Source organism: Periplaneta americana, chromosome 16 (assembly GCF_040183065.1).
Source record: "Periplaneta americana isolate PAMFEO1 chromosome 16, P.americana_PAMFEO1_priV1, whole genome shotgun sequence".
In the NCBI taxonomy this organism is placed as follows: domain Eukaryota; kingdom Metazoa; phylum Arthropoda; class Insecta; order Blattodea; family Blattidae; genus Periplaneta; species Periplaneta americana.
The window spans coordinates 153460178-153479556 of NC_091132.1; the positions used below are offsets into that span (position 1 = coordinate 153460178).

At 36.7% G+C, this 19379-nt stretch overlaps 1 protein-coding gene across 1 annotated transcript; it reads left to right on the plus strand.

The window, feature by feature from the left end:
- The first annotated feature begins 3559 nt into the window (after positions 1–3559).
- On the plus strand, positions 3560–8340 carry LOC138691419 (putative ankyrin repeat protein RF_0381). Its single transcript, XM_069813331.1, has one exon. It carries the CDS (start codon positions 5852–5854, stop codon positions 7262–7264), a length of 1413 nt encoding a protein of 470 aa, XP_069669432.1. The 5' UTR covers positions 3560–5851; the 3' UTR covers positions 7265–8340.
- Positions 8341–19379: the final 11039 nt, after the last annotated feature.

Genomic DNA, 19379 nt, shown 5'->3' on the forward strand with positions numbered 1-19379 from the left:
TTCTGTTGTGTCTCTGCTGTCTGGTTTGGATGTAGAAGTGTAAGGTGCTTCGCAGGTCCTGGCTCGACAATCTTTCACTAAATGTTGGCTTCGCAAACAGTTCCAACAGAGTCTGTGCTTAAGAACGCAGTTATTCTTTTCCTGCATACTGCTACATGAAAAAGCTTGGCAATTGTACAGAGAACGCCACTGGTTACAATAATAACAAATAGGTTGCGTCATTATCAATGCTTTACTCGCTTCCCTTCCTCTATCAAACTTTACTCTGTATTCAGGTATAGGAGTCATGCTCTTTATTGTTTCTAATGCCTGATATTTATGTTCAAGAAAATCCAATAACTCTTTGAGTGTTGACATGTTTCGATCTGCGCAGCTTAATTCCCATTCGCGCCTACTCTGAGTATCTATTTTCTCCAGTATCAATTGTAACAATAGTATTTCATGTAATGGAACCTCTAAAGGTAGCGCTTCTAACGCATTCATATTGCTCTTTACTTGACTCACTAATGACCGTAAATCTCCATGTGATTCCTTGCTGATTGTTGGAAGTGACAAGATTGCTATCGCATGTTTCGACGCAATAAGTTTTTCATTGTTGTATCTCTGATAAACCATGTCCCAGGCAATTCTAAAATTTACATCACATATTGTTAGATTTTCTACTAGTTTATGTGGTTCTCCCTTTAGTGCAGATAATGAATAATGCATTTTTTGAGCTTCTGCTAAATCACTATTTTTTACTATTAGACTGCTAAACGTATCCCTAAAGTTGAGCCAAATCCTATAGTCTCCATTAAAACTAGGCAGACTGATAATCGGCAACTTTATTTTCCCTTCAACAATGGGCTGATTACTATCTTGTGCAACATTATTTCTGCTTTCCATTATTGTTAAGAATCTTGATTTTACTCTATCATACTGCTCTTCAAATTCTATCCTGTCCTCTGAATGTTCTTTGTCTCCTATCATTTCTAATTGAACTTGACTCTCTTCATATTTCAATAGTATGCTGTCTAGTCTTTCATATTTTACCTTGATCAAACCCAGTTCTGCTACATTATGAACCCTTCAAGAAATGTTTCAAGTCTGATTAAGCTAGCCTTGGCTAAACCTCTCTGATGTATAAGTATCTTTGAATCACTCATGTTGTAATTTATTTTCCTACCTTGTTGATGAGAATAGTTTGAATTTCACTGCAAAGTTGATTGTTAGAAATACTGGACTCAGCTGTTTGCTTGGTCAACGACCTTACGTTGACTGGACGACTTGATGGACGTACTGGGTTGCAGTCTTTGAAGTTCACTGCAACGCCGCTAGGTGGAAATTCTGAGTTGTAGCTGGTGCTAGTTGACTGAAGGCTGTTAGATGGAAATACCGGGTTGTAGCTTCGGTAGCCTCCCACTTTACCGATCATTGCTGGTTCTAGTTGACTGTCAAGCCGCTAGATGACTCTCACAGAACTTGCCTTTCCTTGTACAATTCACAGCATTCATCCTTAGCCATCTTCAATTTTCACCAAACAGCACTTTTATATTTCACTGATTTTTGCACTGTTACCTTTGTTTCCAATGTCACTAATACTCATCTGGGTCGCGAGGACCAATGTTGGGGCCCTGGTAGCTCAATTGATGAATGAAACACACGTGGACTGTAGAAAATATGTGCTTTATTGTCCGTGGTCTTCTAGCTGCAACAGTTCGCTTCCATCACATATACAGACACCCCGCTAGTGCAGGATTACCAACCTTGAAGTCCCAAACAGGGTACGAGTTATATATTTTTGAAAACTAGAAGAAATGAACTTCCAGATGAGGCAAAAACAATATTTACCAAAATTTTGAAGAAATCTGACATTTCTATAGACGATGTATATCTTTTAAGAAGGTCTTCAGCTCTTATTTTACATAGGCTTCTAATAAATACAGTAGCTTATAATGTCTTTTCTTGGGTCTTAGACCGTATTTTTTTAACCAGCTTAGAATTTCTTCTCTTACGTACAGTTAGGAGTTCCTAGAGCCTGGTCTGGTCCAGTGCATTTAGAGGCTGCCTCTAGTCGAGATGAGTTTTAATTCACACTGTTCTGCACCATGATTATTACTAATGTTTTGGACTTCGCATACTTTCAAACTGATGAAGAAGTGAATATCAGACACAAGAAATTTTTACATTAATAGAGCGACCTCTTCAATATTTAACACAATATTACACTGCAAGGAATTGTAAAATAAGTATATATATTATTAGTTGGGTATATAAAATTTATTAGCCATATTAGATGTATGACTTCATATAACAATTAGATTATACACGTAAAAGCAGTGATTCTAAAGCATCTCACGCAGATACTGCTTATGTTTTGTTTATTTACAGGGTTACGAGAAGACAGGTGGAGCCTGCAGAAATGAAGGGTATATGTATGAAGTCAAAATGGCTGGACTTCTCTTCCTTAGACTGATCAATGAGAGAAAGAGCTTTCATATTGTCTCCAACATGGATGCAGCTGGAAAATTCGATGATTTGGTATTCAGCATTGATAGTAAAGCAATTTTTGTACAGTTGAAACATAAGCTAGGGGTACAAGTCTCAGAAAAAAAGAGATTATACATAGTACGCAGAATCTTCGCAATGCAGGACCACTACAGTTCTTACTGCTATCTCAAGAAGGATTGGGGACAGAAAACTGACCTACAACTGTGGGGTCTATTCAGCAATATGCAGTTTGTTGTTTACACAAATGCTGTTGTGGCTGTAGGTGACGCTGTTGATACTGATGCCCAGAATGTTCTCATGACAGGAGGAAAATGCTTACGTTTCTCTGAAAATGACTTTACCGAGTTAAAGAACGAGCCTGTCTTTAACCAATTCCTTTATCAGTTCAGGTTATACACAGAACAAGCAAGTGAAAAGGCTCTTGATTCCGTAATCAGAACTGAACTTCTTAGGGCATTGGGGACGGATTCTCAGTTCCAGTCATTTCTGATTAATATAACGAACTGGATGGAAGGCCCAGGTTCTTACCTCACGGAAAATGTTGAGTTTTGGAAGTGCAGTGTTGATGACTATGTCGAGCAAAAATAGGTCAGATCGCAAAATTTAATCTGCAGTTTGATGAAAGAAAGTTGAACTTATTTAGGCAGCAGTTACCGGAAGGCGGAGGATTTCTGAGAGTTCAGAATACTAACGTTCTCACTTGTCTTAAACTTCACCAAAGTGTTGACAAGAAGATTCTGGTAGATGCCAACGTGCTGGAGGATAGAATGAGTGAAGTGTTGGCCATATGGGATCGGTGGCCTGGATGTGATGTACTTGTAATTGATGGTTGGGCTGAGACAATAGAAAAAGATCGTCACCAATTTAGGTTCAGGAAAGACTCTTGTTGTGATTGACGACAGGGAGAATGGGAGGGAATTAAAATCTCTCAGTCACAAAGACGAGTTTCGTTTTGGGCAACTGAATGAGGAATCAAAGAGACAAGTACTAGATTGCAAAGTAAGTTTCCAAGGTGAGTCCATCAAACTTAACACATTATTTGACGACACAACATTCGACTAAGTAGTGAACGCTGAAATTGTCTCAGTTTGTCTCTGGAATTGTCGAAAGTATTGGAAATAAACTCACTCAACAAAGTGAACATTACATACCTCGTAAATTTTTTAGTGGAGAACTTGTGAGTTGGACAATATTTTCCGATGATCGAGACTGCTTAGTTGTAAGTGGAGTTTCACTGGAGGCTCTGAGGCTAATAGTCCAGCCTAGGAAGGAAGTAGAGATATTTGATGAAACGAAACATTCTGAAGATGATATATGCCGCTGTTTTGTAATTCAAGGAAAAGAGGATTTCGAGAAAGCCAAAAGTGTATTTGAACGTGTCCATTGGCTTCATAAAGAAAAGACTGACTTTATTTGGAAACAGTCCAAAGGTGGTATGTCCTATATTAAGCCTCAATTAATGGATGTTACCTCGGACAGAAGCTTCCAGGAAGTCATGCAGCTGTCTGACAAGGTCAAGTTGCTTGTGGCTCACCCTGGAATGGGAAAATCAACAGAAGTTGTGAATTTAGCTCAGGAATTCAAGCGACGTGAACTGGCATGTTGGGTGGTCACTATAGTTCTGAATGAGCACACTGAGTAACTGTGGAGATTGTGCAGTTGAACTTCTGTTGCGAGCAGGAAAGTTCATGAGTGACTTCGCTAAGTCACTGTTCAAACACGAGTTAGATCATGGTGGCAATATTGTGATACTGATAGATGGGTTTGATGAGATCAGTCCAGATTATGCAGAGAAGGTGTTGCACATGTTAAGGCAACTTATCATCAACTATAAATTTAAGTAAATTTAAGCAGATTTGGATCACTTCTCGTTCCTTAATGAAGGACATGCTGGAGGAAGAATTCTCCTATCTTTCATTTGAACTTCAGCCATTCACAAAACAGGATCAACGTGATTTCCTTGCTAAACTTTGGAATGATATGAGTGATGGTTCATATAACTTCGACATATTTATTGCCAATGTGTTGGAAGTGACAGGAAATTCTTTGAATGACAAACTTAGCCAATTCACAGAAATTCCTCTGCTGACTCTCATGTTAGCTGAAGTATTTCGCAGTAAAGCTTCTCAATTTTGTCAGTCAGGTGAGATGAACGTTGACCGAACTATATAACAGATTTGTAGATAGAAAGTAGAATATATTTGTCTGTGAAAAGGGCCGAGTAGATTAACAAATCTGGTGCAGCATGGGATACTGCGGCTCCAGAGGGAAGAGTATGAGAACGACACATGGCATGTGCCATGCATCCCTTGCTGAAGACTGAAGGCTTTAACAGATTACAGTCCTCTAAGGATATTATGACACGAGTTGAAGGTTTCCAGGAGCGATTTCGAAATGGAAGTGAGAAGAGTGAAATTGTTGCTCAAATTGTAAATTCCAAAGCAATGTTCATACACAGAACATTTCTAGAGTTCTTTGCCGCGAAGGAATTCACAAAAAATTTCGAAGGTGAAAGAGAATATATGAAAGTAATATTATTTAGAGAAGAGTTCGTAATCGTGAGAGAATTTTTTGATAGGATTCTGACAGAAGGATTTTAATTGCATACTGCCATCCTGAATGAAGACAAAGATTATGTTGTCAAATTGTTGTCATCCCCTGAATGTGATGTGAATGGAAAGGATAAGGGTGGGAGGGCACCCTTGCACTTGGCAGTTATCAATCACACTGAAACTGGTAACTTTTCACCTAGTAAAACTATGTGTGAAATCATGGAACTATTATTGCAGAATCATTGTGATTGTAATGTTGAAGATGGAGTGTTTCACTGGCGACCCCTGACACTTGCTGACAAGTTACAAGCGTGGTCAGCCGTTGACATGCTGCTGGGTACCCGTGCTGAAAGTAGTGACATGATATTCACTATGGAATTCATCAAACATGAAGAGAGTGAAGAGTCCTTGTGCAGAGTTTTGGGCATTGTTGCATTACATGGATATGTGAATATTGCAAAGTTGATGTTTAAATAGGGCTTATGTCTGAATCATCCACTTGAGGTGTTCTTTCATCCACCACTGTATAAGAAAACTGATACTGCCACTATGTTACATATAGCATCTTCTGCGGGACAAAGGAAGCTAGTGAAATTTTTGCTCGAGACTCAAGAATATCAAGGATTTCTAAAAACATAGCTTTAGTGTGGGATGTTCAGCAACATTTTCTAGATAGTGAGAAGACTTCGGCATTTATTACTTCAAAAGTACGTTTAGAAACTAAAGACTCTGATTACAGAACACCTTTGTCATGGGCTCCTGTCAAAGGTCGTCTAGAAACGGTGAAGTTTTTAGTTGAGAACGGGCAGATGTTAACACAATCGATGCCTGGAGGCAAACCCGTTTTTAACTATGCAATTCGTGGTTGCCATATGAATGTTGTGCTGTTCTTAGGCGAAAGTGGCGTCAATGTTAATGCATATAAGGAGTATGGTCACAGTCCTTTATCCACTGCTGTGCAACAAGATAATGTGCATATTGTAAAATTCCTAATGCATCAAGGTGCTGATGTTAATGCATGTAGCAAGTATAGTGACAGTCCAATATCTGCTGCTGTAGAAGGAGGTAATGTGGATATTGTGAGATTCTTAATGGATAAAGGCGCTCATATTAATGCATGTAACAGGTATGGTGAGAGTCCAATATTCGCTGCTGTGGAACAAGGTAATGTGGATATTGCGGAACTCCTAATGAATAAAGGCACGATTGTTAATGCATATAACAAGTATGGTGAGAGTCTAATACTCGCTGCTGTGCAAGAATGTAATGTGGATATTGTGAAACTCATAATGGATAAAGGCGTTGATATTAATGCATATAACAGGGATGGTAAGAGTCTAATACACGCTGTTATGATATGTGAAGTGGATATTGTGAGACTCCTAATAGATAAAGGCCCTGATGTTAATGCATGTAACGAAAATGGTACAAATCCAATATGTGCTGCTGCGGAAAAAAGTAATGTGGATGTTGTGAGACTCTTAATAGATGAAGGCGCATATTTTGATGCATGTAACAGGTATGCTAAGAGTCCAATTTTTCTTGCTCTGAAAAATGGTTATGTGGAGATTATAAGATTCCTAATGGATAAAGCCGTTGATGTTAATGCATGTAACAAGAATGGTGACAGTCAAATATTTGCTGCTGCGGAACAAGATAATGTGGATACTGTGAGACTTTTAATGGATGAAGGCGCTGATGTTAATGCATGTAACAAGAATGGTGACAGTCCAATATTCGCTGCTGCGGAACAAGGTAATGTCGATATTGTGAGACTCCTAATGGATAAAGGCGCTGATGTTAATGCATGTAACACAGATGGTAAGACTCCAATATTTGCTGCTGTAGAAGAAAGTATTGTAGATATGGTGAGATTCCTAATAGCTGAAAACGCTGATGTTACTGCATGTAACAAGAATGGTGACAGCTTAATATTCATTGCTGTGCAAAGAGATAATATGTGTATTGTGAGTCTCCTAATAGATACAGGCGCTGATGTTGATGCGTTTAACAAGATTGGTGACAGTTCTATACTGGCTGCAGTGCAACAAGGTAATGCGGTTATTCTGAGACTCCTACTGGATAAAGGTGCTGATGTTGATGCATTTAACAAGAATGGTGACAGTTCATTATTGGCTGCTGTACAAGAAGGTTATGTGGATATTGTGACAGTCGTAATGGACAAAGGCGCCGATGCTAATGCTTGTGACAATGTATGGTGAGAGTCCAATATTCACTACTGTACAACAAGGTTACGTTGATATTATGCTAATCCTAATGAATAAAGGCGTTGATATAAATGAGTGAGTCTGGTCCAATGTTCTTATGTTTCAGGAAAATATAAACAGAAATAGATGCGAGAAATAATAATGATGTAGTTAAGTCATTGTTAAAATGTCCTTTTTCGCAAAGAAATGATATTGAAAGAAAGGTAGTTTTAAATAAAGAGATAGCCACCGAAATACCTATGCCATTGCTCACAGTTTTTTTCTGACAGATAATCTTAAAACGCGAGTTTCTATTGCATCCTGATATGAGCAACATAAATGGTTAAGTGGTAATGTGGTGCAAAATAAGCTAAAAAAAAAAAAACTTGTTTGTTGCTGTCAAAGGAAAAAAAAATAAAGAGGAAGGAAAGAAAGAAAGAACAATGTGTCTACTGAAAACTTCAGCGATATGAAAAATATTTCCAGGGAATTTCAAGAAATATTTCTTCAGCTGAGCATAATATGGATTGCTTCATCACACTCGAACAATCACTGAAACAAACTCACAACATAACAACTTACTTGGTGAGTGACATTTTTCATTAATAATAATGATAGTAATAATAATAATAATAACAATAATAATAATAATAATAATAATAATAATACAGTAATAAAGGCTATAATATAATAACAGTACTAATTAATATCATGAATAAGCATTTCCTATCGGAGACACTTAAACTAGTTGCATCTGGCCTGACCGAGGATTTTGGTCGCCAGCTGCTACTGGCTTATATTCAATTTTTCTGTGTGTTTTATAACTTTGCTGCATGACATATTTTGTTATTACTAATATTCTGCAACAGCAGATAACAGAATATGGCGACAGTGAAGGAGTTTAAAAAGGAACAGACATCAGCATAGATAGTCTGCAAATGTTCTCCTTGAACATGCTCTCGAAGTCATAATGATTCTGATTACAATGATAAAGTTATTGCTCAAACCTATGCTGGAGCAGATGTGATGGCTGGAAAACATAATGATTTACATGAAAATTTCGCAGCCACTCTAAGTCAGCGATTCTCGTGTACGCATACAAATTCATTAAACCTCGTCTTTACTCAGTCTGCCAATTTTATCAAACAAGTAAAAGTAAAATTAAATAATCTTGCTGGATTTTCGAGTTTTTTCTGTAAATCATCAAAGTTGGAATTTTTATTTCAATCAATAATGGATAATTAAGATTGTGAATGGGACCACGAAACTGTCGTTTGTGCACAAGAGCTGTTAAGGTTACTCCGCTCCATCCATTCATCTTCATGAAGGATTTTATTTTCTGCTAATATTATTCGCTGCAATATTCCTACACTCTGATATTCTGTTTCAAATAAGCGGCTATTTCCAGGAACGCAATTCCCACACATAACGAAAGCAGACTACTGTATTTTAACTACTTAAAAAATCGCATCCCTATGTCAAAATGTCACGCGATGCCACTGCAGGGATGCAACTTCTGTGGAAGGACTTGTTTTAGTGAAATTTGATTGAAATATGTTACCGTACATGTAAACCCATATTTGACTATTTGATAGTAACAAAAAACTGTTAAAAATTACGTCTACTGATAAGTAGGCCTATGCAGAAAGTGCAAAAGTGATGTAAATGACAGGTCGTGGGTTCGGGCCTTCTTCAAGTTTTCATTTTATTTTTTAATCGTTCTTTAGCGATGTAAATGATATTCAAATTATCATTTATATCCAGTTATCGTTCTTTATGGATATCACGTTATTTATATTTTGTTATCGTTCTTTAGAGATATGAATAAAATTCAGGTCATCATTTGTATTCTGTTATCGTATTATAACGATATGAATAATAATTATTATTGTATCTCCAATGGGGGTTAGCCTTATTTTACATATGTATGTTAGGGCTATAGTTTTATACACAAAAAAGATAAGCATAAAGAGAAATGGAAAAGAAAATTAAATTAGCTTACGCGATGTAAACAAAACATAAACAATCCGTAAATTAGGCATTGCGATTGCAAAACAAATATCAGGTATCAATTTGAAACATACAAAAACATTAACAACACACATACGTAACACTTCTATAACACAAAAATGCAGCTTTCCGTACCATACATCATAAATTAATACACAATAGTCACACAAACACAATCAAACTATAATTACGACATTGCGACGACATCAAGCATCCCATAACTGACTCACATACATAACAAATCAAGCATCCGTTACAACACATACACTTCAACATAGTAATCACACTCTTAAAAGTTACAAATTTGGCTCCGAGAAGAATAAATAGGACACTGTTACTAATTACTATTCTTCTACAATTTCTTAAATACATCTGTAATAAATCTGTGAAATTCCGATATGAATAATATTCACGTTTTTTATATTGTTATCGTTCTTTAGCGATTTAAATAATATTCAAGTTATCATTTATATTCTGTTTTCCTTCATTAGCATTATAAAACAATATTCAAGTTATTTATATTGTTATTGTTTTTTCGCAATGTATTAATTAAACAAACCAATATTTATCATTTATATTCTGTTATCGTTCTTTAGTGTTACTGTATAAATAATATTCAAGTTATTTATATTGTAATCGTTCTTTAGCGATATAAATAACATAAATTTAATATTAGGTTTGGAAAAATCCAGTTTCATAATACTGGTATTAGTTTTTCTTTTTGTATTATTACATTATACTATCTTGAACCACAATAAAATGAAAAGGAGTAACGAGGAATTGAACCTGAGACGTTGACATCTAAATTCCGACGTTCGTCCGCTGAGCTACGAGAGCAAAAGTGTGGAAACATTTTCGGAAAAATTGGCCCAATCACACTAAGATTTTCTGATGATTCGTAGAAGCTAGTCCAGGATGCGGGGGGCAAAAGCTAATTGAGATTTCCCGGTCTCTGACCGGGTCAAACATCCTGATAGAATTAATATTTAACCCTTGCTGTGACTTTCGGTGAAGTCCGGAGGGCCCAATTAGTCAAATCCCAACGGGATGTTACCGCATTTATGCCTATCCTTCCCAAGAAAACTGCAAACATGAACAAAGGAAGCTTTTAATAGAAGAAGAAGGATCTTCTGCGGACCTCTGGAAAAAGAACTAAGGAAGAGACTAGTGAAGTGCTTTGTGTGGAGTGTGGCATTGTATGGGGAAAGAACATGGACATTACGACGAAATGAAGAGAAACGAATTGAAGCATTTGAAATGTGGATGTGGAGAAGAACGGTGCGTGTGACAGACAGAATAAGAAATAAAATTGTGTTTGAAAAAGTGAGTGAAGAAAGAATGATGCTGAAACTGATTAGAAAGAGAAAAAGGAATTGGTTGGGTCTCTGGTTGAAAAGAATAGACGACATTAGGATACGTGGATCATATGCGGAGACTAAGAGGAAGGCAGAAAATAGGAAAGATTGGAGATTGCTGGGTTTGCAATGAAAGACCTGCCCATGGACAGAACACTTATGTATGTATGTTCAGAATGCCTGGAATATCGTGTCTAAGAACAGTCGCTATTTGCAAAGACTAGTCAATTCAATGCTCACTCGACTGCAAGATGATCGAGATAAGAGGAAGATAGACTAAATATTGAATTGTGGCTTTTTGTTTTGTTTTTTGAACGCTTAATTGTTTGAATGTTTTAAGGCCGACGCCAGTAAATTTGTTATGGTTATGCCACGAAAGATATTTTATTGAGAATAAAATCTTTTTTCTTTCCATTTGCAGCCACAATATCATAATGATAATGATAAAGTCATGGCATAATATATTAATGAACCTGATGTTAATTACTAAAATAATCATAAAAGAGAAAGGAGCCATTATATCTAGTTTGTCTCTCTCAAAACCAGAACAAAAAAGGACATAAAAAGCACGAGGTTGTAGTCGAACGCAGGACCTCATGAACAAGAGGCCTGAACGCTATCATTATGCTATCGAATAACACACAGTATACTTCAATTATAACTGTAGATATCAGGCAACGTGGTCCAACACATGTAACATCGCCTGTCTCCGAATTGTAGCGAAGATACCCGAAAGGGAACTTTGTTTCAGGAGAGCGGCCACTTTTTCTTTTGACAGCTGTACATAGTATAAGTTATTGTATCACTGTTATTGCCAGTACACTTTTGTTTCCATTGTTGGTACGCAATTCTACCAACACTATTTGCTTTCATTTTATAGACCTACACCACCATTTTATCATCCTGAAGTATGTAGAGATCATTCGTCTCATTTACCCTCATCCCACTGCTCCACCCATATCCAAACAATAACAGTGCTAGGCCTGCTGGTATTCAGTTCTGTTATGTGACTAAGGGATCTTAAGCAGCCTAGCTTTGTACTAGATTTTCACTTCCTTTGCCATTCTCGACTAACTCATATGTAACTAGTCTTTCAGTTTCAGCCTATTTCTATTTTCCTTTCTAACTCCAGATTGCGTAAACAGAATAATTTACTTATTCTCTGTCGTCTGGATATTTTACATGACAAATTTATATTTATTTGTAACTTTTATGTTTTCTTTTATGCTGCTTATGAAAGGAAAATACACTTAGGGCAACTTGTTTCATTTTCCAGTATATAATTTACACTAATAGATTCAAAATCCCCTATGCTCACTTTTACAAATTAAAGGGTTTTGGAAGTAACTTTTGGTGGATAGACGGGATTTTCAACCTAACAGTGATTCCAGCAAGCCGTTTGCATGAAATTTAGAGCCTTTTGGAACTCAAAGCAATATAATACAATAGAACTCATATTTGGCAATCTACTGGTGCGCATAACTCACTTGTGATAATATGTGCTGTAAAGGGTTTTAAATATAGACGACTCTTGTTTATATTGTATACAAATTGCTATATTCTGGATTAGGGAAGATTTACTTTTGTTAATTGTTCTTGATTGGTTTTACACTCATTGAATTAAATATCTCGTACGTTACATATGCCAAACTATGTTTATTTTATGCTACAAATATGCTTTTTCTAGTGTTCATAAATGATCTTGCTCCCTTAATAAAAGATGTAGGTTATCCCATATTATTTGCAGATCACACAAGTATAGTAATTACAGCCAATAACTCCAACACATTCCAATCTTCAACAGAGGAAATGCTCTTCAAAATATGTGACTGGTTCTCAGTCAATAAATTAGTATTAAATGTAACAAAACTAACATAATTCAATTTAAATCCTGTCCAAATTCAACCTCGCAAATTTCAAGCGCAATAATTAACAACAGATCCCTATTAGGAACAGCAACAAAATTTCTTGGCTTAAAAATCGATAATGTGTTAAATTAGAAGAATCATATTAAAGAAATTACCCCCAAACTAAATTCAGCATGTTTTGCTATTAGATCTTTGCAAAAGAAAGTAAATATGAATACCTTAAAAACAATATACCGTACTTTGCATACATCGGTAATGAGTTTTGGAATAATATTCTGGAGAAACTCCATAGATAGTAACATTATATTCCTATTACAAAAAAAAGTAATTAGAATAATTGTAGGTGTCAAATGTAGGAAATCATGTAGGACTATTTTCAAAGAACTGCAATTAATGCCCATGGCTTGTTAGTATATTTTTTTCATTAATAATCTTCTTCCTATGTAAGTAACCATGAAAACTTTGTAACTAATTCAACAGTTCATAGCATAAATACACGTCAAAAAATTACTTTCATACTCCATCGGCAAGTCTATCGTGCTATCAAAAAGGAGTGCGTTATATGGCAGTAAAAATTTTTAATAGCCTCCCTATCGATGTAAAATATGAAACTCAAAACATAAGAGTATTTAGGGCCAAATTAAAGAAGTACCTAATTTCTCAAGCCTTCTCTTCTGTAAGTGAATTCATGACATTCAGTAACGCTTCATGAAATTGATACTAAAACTTTGTGTTGTTTTTTTTAGTAGGTTGTTTTACGACGCTTTATCAACATCTCAGGTTATTTAGCGTCTGAATGAGATGAAGGTGATAATGCCGGTGAAATGAGTTCGGGGTCCAGCACCAAAAGTTACCCAGCATTTGCTCATATTGGGTTGAGGGAAAACCCCGGAAAAAACCTCATCCAGGTAACTTGCCCCGACCGCTTTGTGTTGTACTGCTAGACTATATTGTAAACCTCGCCTGTATATATTTCATCTAGACTGTGACTATAAATTAAGACTTTATAATAGTATTAAGTTTTTTGACTTGTTCCATATTCTAGCTGTGAAGCAATGTATGAATACCATGGAATGTTAATAAATACAATAGAATACTATATAATACTTCCAACCCTAAACATCCTTCATATTCATAGTGACATTATATGTAGTCTCATCAATTTTACCCAATCCTGGTTAAAAAAATGGAGTGCATTGTCTCTGGTGCTGGTGCACATTTCATTGTTTACAAAAAGAGGAGCTGACATTGGTGTATAGAATGTAAATTGTGATAGCGATGTTATTATATGTGGCATTGAAAAGTGGTCCTTTGAAAGTTGTGAGGTTCTATATAGATAGAGACATTGTTAATATGAGGTTGCTGATCATGCAGTATTCGTGGCAGTTTTAAAATTTCATGTTTTATTTAACGACGCTCGCAACTGCAGAGGTTATATCAGCATCGCCGGATGTGCCGGAATTTTGTCCCGCAGGAGTTCTTTTACATCCCAGTAAATCTACTGACATGAGCCTGTCGCATTTAAGCACACTTAAATGCCATCGACCTGGCCCAGGATCGAACCCGCAACCTTGGGTATAGAAGGCCAGCACTATACCAACTCACCAACCAGGTCGACTGGCAGTTTTATATCTTAATGCAAGTATTACGAAATTGTTAGCACAAAGAGGCTAATACATGTTAATACATGTGATACCGGTAATGGTGAGAGAACAATGTTAGTTGTGGTGAAATATGGACTTCTTTATGTTGTGACATTTTCAGAAGGAAAGGCATAGTACACAGTGAGTCAACCTAAGTTCCCAACATTCCTACTAAGCTGTGAGCTTCCTTCTTGAGGTGTGGAATTTTGTATTTCCTCGCATCTTGGTTCCTTTGAGCCTGGCTTTTCCTTATCACTCATTCTACTTGGCTCGCGACACAATTCTGCTCACATTTTACATTCCAAATTAACTGGATTCTAAGAAAAATGTAGGCCTAAATATTTTTAGTTAGTTAGCAGACTTATTGGACCATAATTTGTAGGGTTACAATTGTCTTTATCTGTTTTGGGGATCATTACCACTACCTATGGCATGATTATATTGTCGAAGGCGATATTTGTTAATTGTAGAACTGGATTTTAGAATTTTGTTGGAAGAATGAGTGGATTTCTAGAACAATTTTCAATTAGAGGTGAACGATTAGATCACAGCCAGGAGCTTTGTTTTTGCAGATGTTTCACTTTGAATGACTGAATGAAAGTATGCCACGGAAGAGTGCAGTGGCCCTATTTGGAATGGAAGTTGGACATGACTGTCTCACCAAATATCTACACAAGATACACTGCCTTCCTTCACCCAAGTGCACAATTTGTCAAGAAGATGCCATATTAAATAAATACCACCTGGAAAATTGTAAAGGACTGACGGGCAATGGTCTGACTTCATTATATTGGGAAGCTAGGGGGAAAATGATGCAGATCAAGTAATCCCCAGTGTCATTGGAGAACAACAAAAACAACCAGAGCTTAAACACTGTTCTGATCTCCTCCTAAATCCGTGATTGCATTTCAGCACAGCTGAGAGACCCACAGTCCTCTCTAACTTTTTGTTTCATGTCTTCCCTAGTTGTTGGACGAAACTGGTAAAACATATCTTTATTCTCCCCCACAAGAAGGGTTCCCATTTGTCTCAGGATTGCACCATAATACTTACAATGTTTAGAATTCTGAAAGACAACAAATTTCATTCATACCATATTCATCTCCATCAGAAACTTGGGGGACATGACTTCCAGACTCGTGTTGATTTCTGCAACTGGTTTCTAAATACGGACTGTAATTTCGAGCTCAGAATTCTATGGTCTGATGAGGCAACTTTCAAAAGTAGTGGTCACGTGAATCTCTACAATGCCCATTACTGGTCTCTGGTTAATCTACACTGGCTATGTGAAGTGGATTACCAGCACGTGTGGAGCCTCAACACATGGTGTGGCTCCTCAGACACTGAGTCATAGGACCATACTTTTTTGAAGAGAACTTGAATTGTAGAACACATGCTTCCTTCGAAACATTACGCACCAGTTGCTTCATGATGTTTCCCTTCCACTTCGGTAAATGATATGGCTTCAGCAGGTCGACTGTATGCCTCACTTTTCACGTAGGCCTCGACGAGTTATTAACCAGTTATTTCCCCTATGGTGGATTGGACGAGGAGTACCAGTAGCTTGGCCAGCCCGATCTCTTGACTTCGCTCCAAATAACTTCTTCTAATGTTCTTTATTTATGAGTTGTCATTTATATACACCGCAGAAATACCACTATAATACTTGCGGATCTATTTGTGACATTAGAATTCTCACACAAGGTCAGAGTTTATTCCAGGTAAAAACATGAATTACAATATAAAACTCATGGTTCTACATACATTTCCCAGCGCATAAGGGTAATTACTTGCCATAATCTTCTTGAGTAAGAATTTTAAATCACAAAATTAACACTGCACTACTTGTGGAAGAATTTATGACATTACTGGTTGTGAAGGGGTCAATAGAACTTCCAGCCCGGAAATTCAGAATTAACGTGAAATTGTGATAGACTGGAAGTTAGCGTGTGGTCATACGAGCGTTGCCATCCTTCAGATGCAAAATTATGGAATTGAAGTCTGAAAATTATCGGATTTTCGACAAATATTTCCTATATACCAAACCAAACATACCGAATTTCACACAAAACTATGTAAAGTCCAATCACTTCTTGCAGCAATGGCAGCTACGAACAGACTATTGTGCGTGATTAAATGATTAGGAAACTATGATGCAGGCTTACTATTGACTGGGGAAGAATTCAGGCTATTCCCTAAGAACCTTGACAGCAAGTGGGACAGATTTAAAACGTTTATCCAGTTTGTATTTATTTAGGCCTACATTCCATTGTAATCGTACATCTCTTCACAGCTAGAATATGGAACATATCAAAAAAATATTAATAGTACTACAAAGTCTTAACTATAGTCACAGTCTAGTTGAAATATATACAGAAGGGTTTTGCAATATAGTCTACTAGTACAACAGAAAGTTTTTGTATCAATACAAGACGGAAATATTCATGAAGTGTTATTGATAAATTAGGTGCTTCTTTAATTTGGTCGTAAGTAATTTTATGTTTTGAGCAAAATATTAAAAGCGAGTTCACATATTACAGCTGAGCCACTAAGTTATTTATGTAACTATTCAGTGTTCAATGGTATATTCCTTGAGAGATTGAAATAATCACTGCTTATCCCTACCTTCAAAATGGGACAAACAACGCCTCCAGAAAATTACTGTTACATATCACTTCTACCAGTCTCCTCCAAAATCTCTGAAAATGTAATGTATAAAAGATTATATCATCATCTAGAAAGATATAACATTTTTGCCCCAGAACACTTTGGATTTAGAAAAAATAAATGCACGGAAAATGCAACATTTAGTTTAACTGATAAAATTCTGGAGGCAGTTAATAAAAACTTACAAGTTGGAGGAATTTTCTGTGATTTATCCAAAGCATATGAATCATATAGCGGGCATCACGATAAAAAAAATAATAAAGAGAATGTGTGGAAGTGGGTTTCAATTAATCGTATAAGTTACGAGTATTAGAAGGAAATAACTGATTTAGGGATCGAAAATCCATGTCATGCCTCATATAAACTCAAAGAAAAACGAAAGGAAAAGATAAGATTTAAACAAACGACAAGGACTTATCATCCGCCCACATTTCACTAGTCAGAAGTTCTAGTACCTAGCCCAAAAATTCGCTAATCACCTGAGTAAAAATCAGTCCCAAACAGGGCTCCAGAATAGCTCAAGCCGCGACTTTTCGCCCAATTTTGCAACCCTGTTTTGAACTGCCTCTACCAGAGCCATCTTCAGTTATATTCCAGTTCGGTTTGAGAAGTGATACAATTCGGTGGTATTACTCTAGTGACCGGATATACGTTTTATATTTAATCTGTGGTGTATAATATAAGTGCTTTCAACATCTGCATACTTTACTTTTGAGTGTTTGGATATTGTAGTTTATTGATACTTAACAAATTTCTGAGGGTCTTTGGGGAAATACCCACAGAGTTACTCTCCGTCGGGAGATAGTATATAAGAAAATAAAATGGTGGTAGATGCATTTGGTCAGAAAGTGAATCAAGATCATGTCAAGATTTCATGGGAGTCCATACCAACGTCTATGGATCCAAACAGTAATATTTCGGAAGTTGAAAAAATAGATTTTGTGACTACAGATTTACCAGCAGAAATCATTTCATGTCAGGTATTTCCTACAAAATCGGAATCAATAGAGAATCCGGTTTCCGTAAATAGTACAAGACCAGATGATTTAGTGCAACGGCCAGAAATGCCGGCCTTGAATCAGGAAACGAGTGAAATGGCTTTCTCGCAAACAACAACCCACCAGAAAGATTTGTATTCATATAGAGATTCAGATCCCTTTTTGGTGATACTTACGGCAAAAGAGGGTTTAATCAGTCATCTATACCCACTAAAATTAGGTAAATTACTATTCGACGATCAAGTGCCAAATATTCATGTGGTTAAACCAGCGTGGAAATCTAAATTTGAAATTCATTTCAAGACATACTTGGATCCTAATAAATTTTTGATGTCAGACTTCCATTGTAAATATCGATGCAATACTTTCATTCCGTCCTATCAAATACACGTGAAGGGAATAATCAAGAATGTAGCGGTAGATGTCACTGAAGATGAAATTAAACAGTACAGTCAATGCTCCGAGAAATATCAAATTAAATTGGTGATAAGATTTAATAAAAAAATTCATAACGATAAAGGGGAAATAGAATGGCACCCACCCACTATGGTAATGATCACCTTCTGTTCTCAGCGACTGCCAAAAGAAATTCAATTATTTTATGTTATACCCAGTCATTAAATATAATAGTTCCGTTCTTCAATGTCGTCAGTGCTGGAAATATGGGCATACAAAAAAGTTCTGTCGAAATGAAGCGAAGTGTCTAAAATGCTCCAGATGTCACTTAATTCAGGAATGTAAGGTGGAATCCGCGACATGTGGTAACTGTACTTTAGCCCACAAGGCTAACAGTGTGGAATGTCCCCATTACAAATTGGAATTAGCGATATTAAAGAAAATAGATGAACTCAGGATCTCAAGATATGACGCATTTGCAATACACAAAGGAAAAAAAAACTTTTGCAGACATCCTGGTGCAGCAACATCTGTCAACAGCGTCTGCAAGTGAGGCAATCCCACCGTTAGTACCAGAACAAGTTACAAACCCAGAGCAGGTCCAGGCTCAACATCGTTCCCGTCACCAATTTCCGGCATCACCGAGTATGGGAGGCAGTCAACTGAAGAGAAGATATGAAGTGCAACAGGCGGTTCCAACAAGGGCTAAAATTAAAAGAGATCTACCAAATCTATCCAAAGCATTTCGCCAGCAATATGCTGCAACTTTGATTCCAAAGCACTGGACCCCTACAGTGGTCCCAGGAAGGTACGGCGAAACTTCTGTCCCTCAGAAAGCCCATCAGACCACCAACCAAAATACTCGGTGAGTAGTAGTCCTGGTTTTTAAGATGATAGAAGATAGTATTCTAAAAAAGGCACTTGCGTCTTTGGAAGTTATTATGAATGCTTGTGCTGAAACTGAACAGTATCAAATTAGACAAGCTATTCAAAACCTAACTGCGCCATTCTACCCATAATGTATAATTTCCTTCAATGGAACTGTCATAGTCTCTCCAACAAAATAGATGAAGTTAAAAAATTCATACAAGACTTCAACTTTGATTTCATCTTTTTGTGTGAGACTTGGCTCACACAGAATAAGAAAATTAATTTTGCCCCCTTCACGCAGCTCCGGATGGATTGCCCAGAAA

Bases quoted from the DNA above. Each gene is read 5' to 3' on its own strand.
- LOC138691419 (XM_069813331.1), top strand. From the start codon at position 5,852: ATGTTAACACAATCGATGCCTGGAGGCAAACCCGTTTTTAACTATGCA.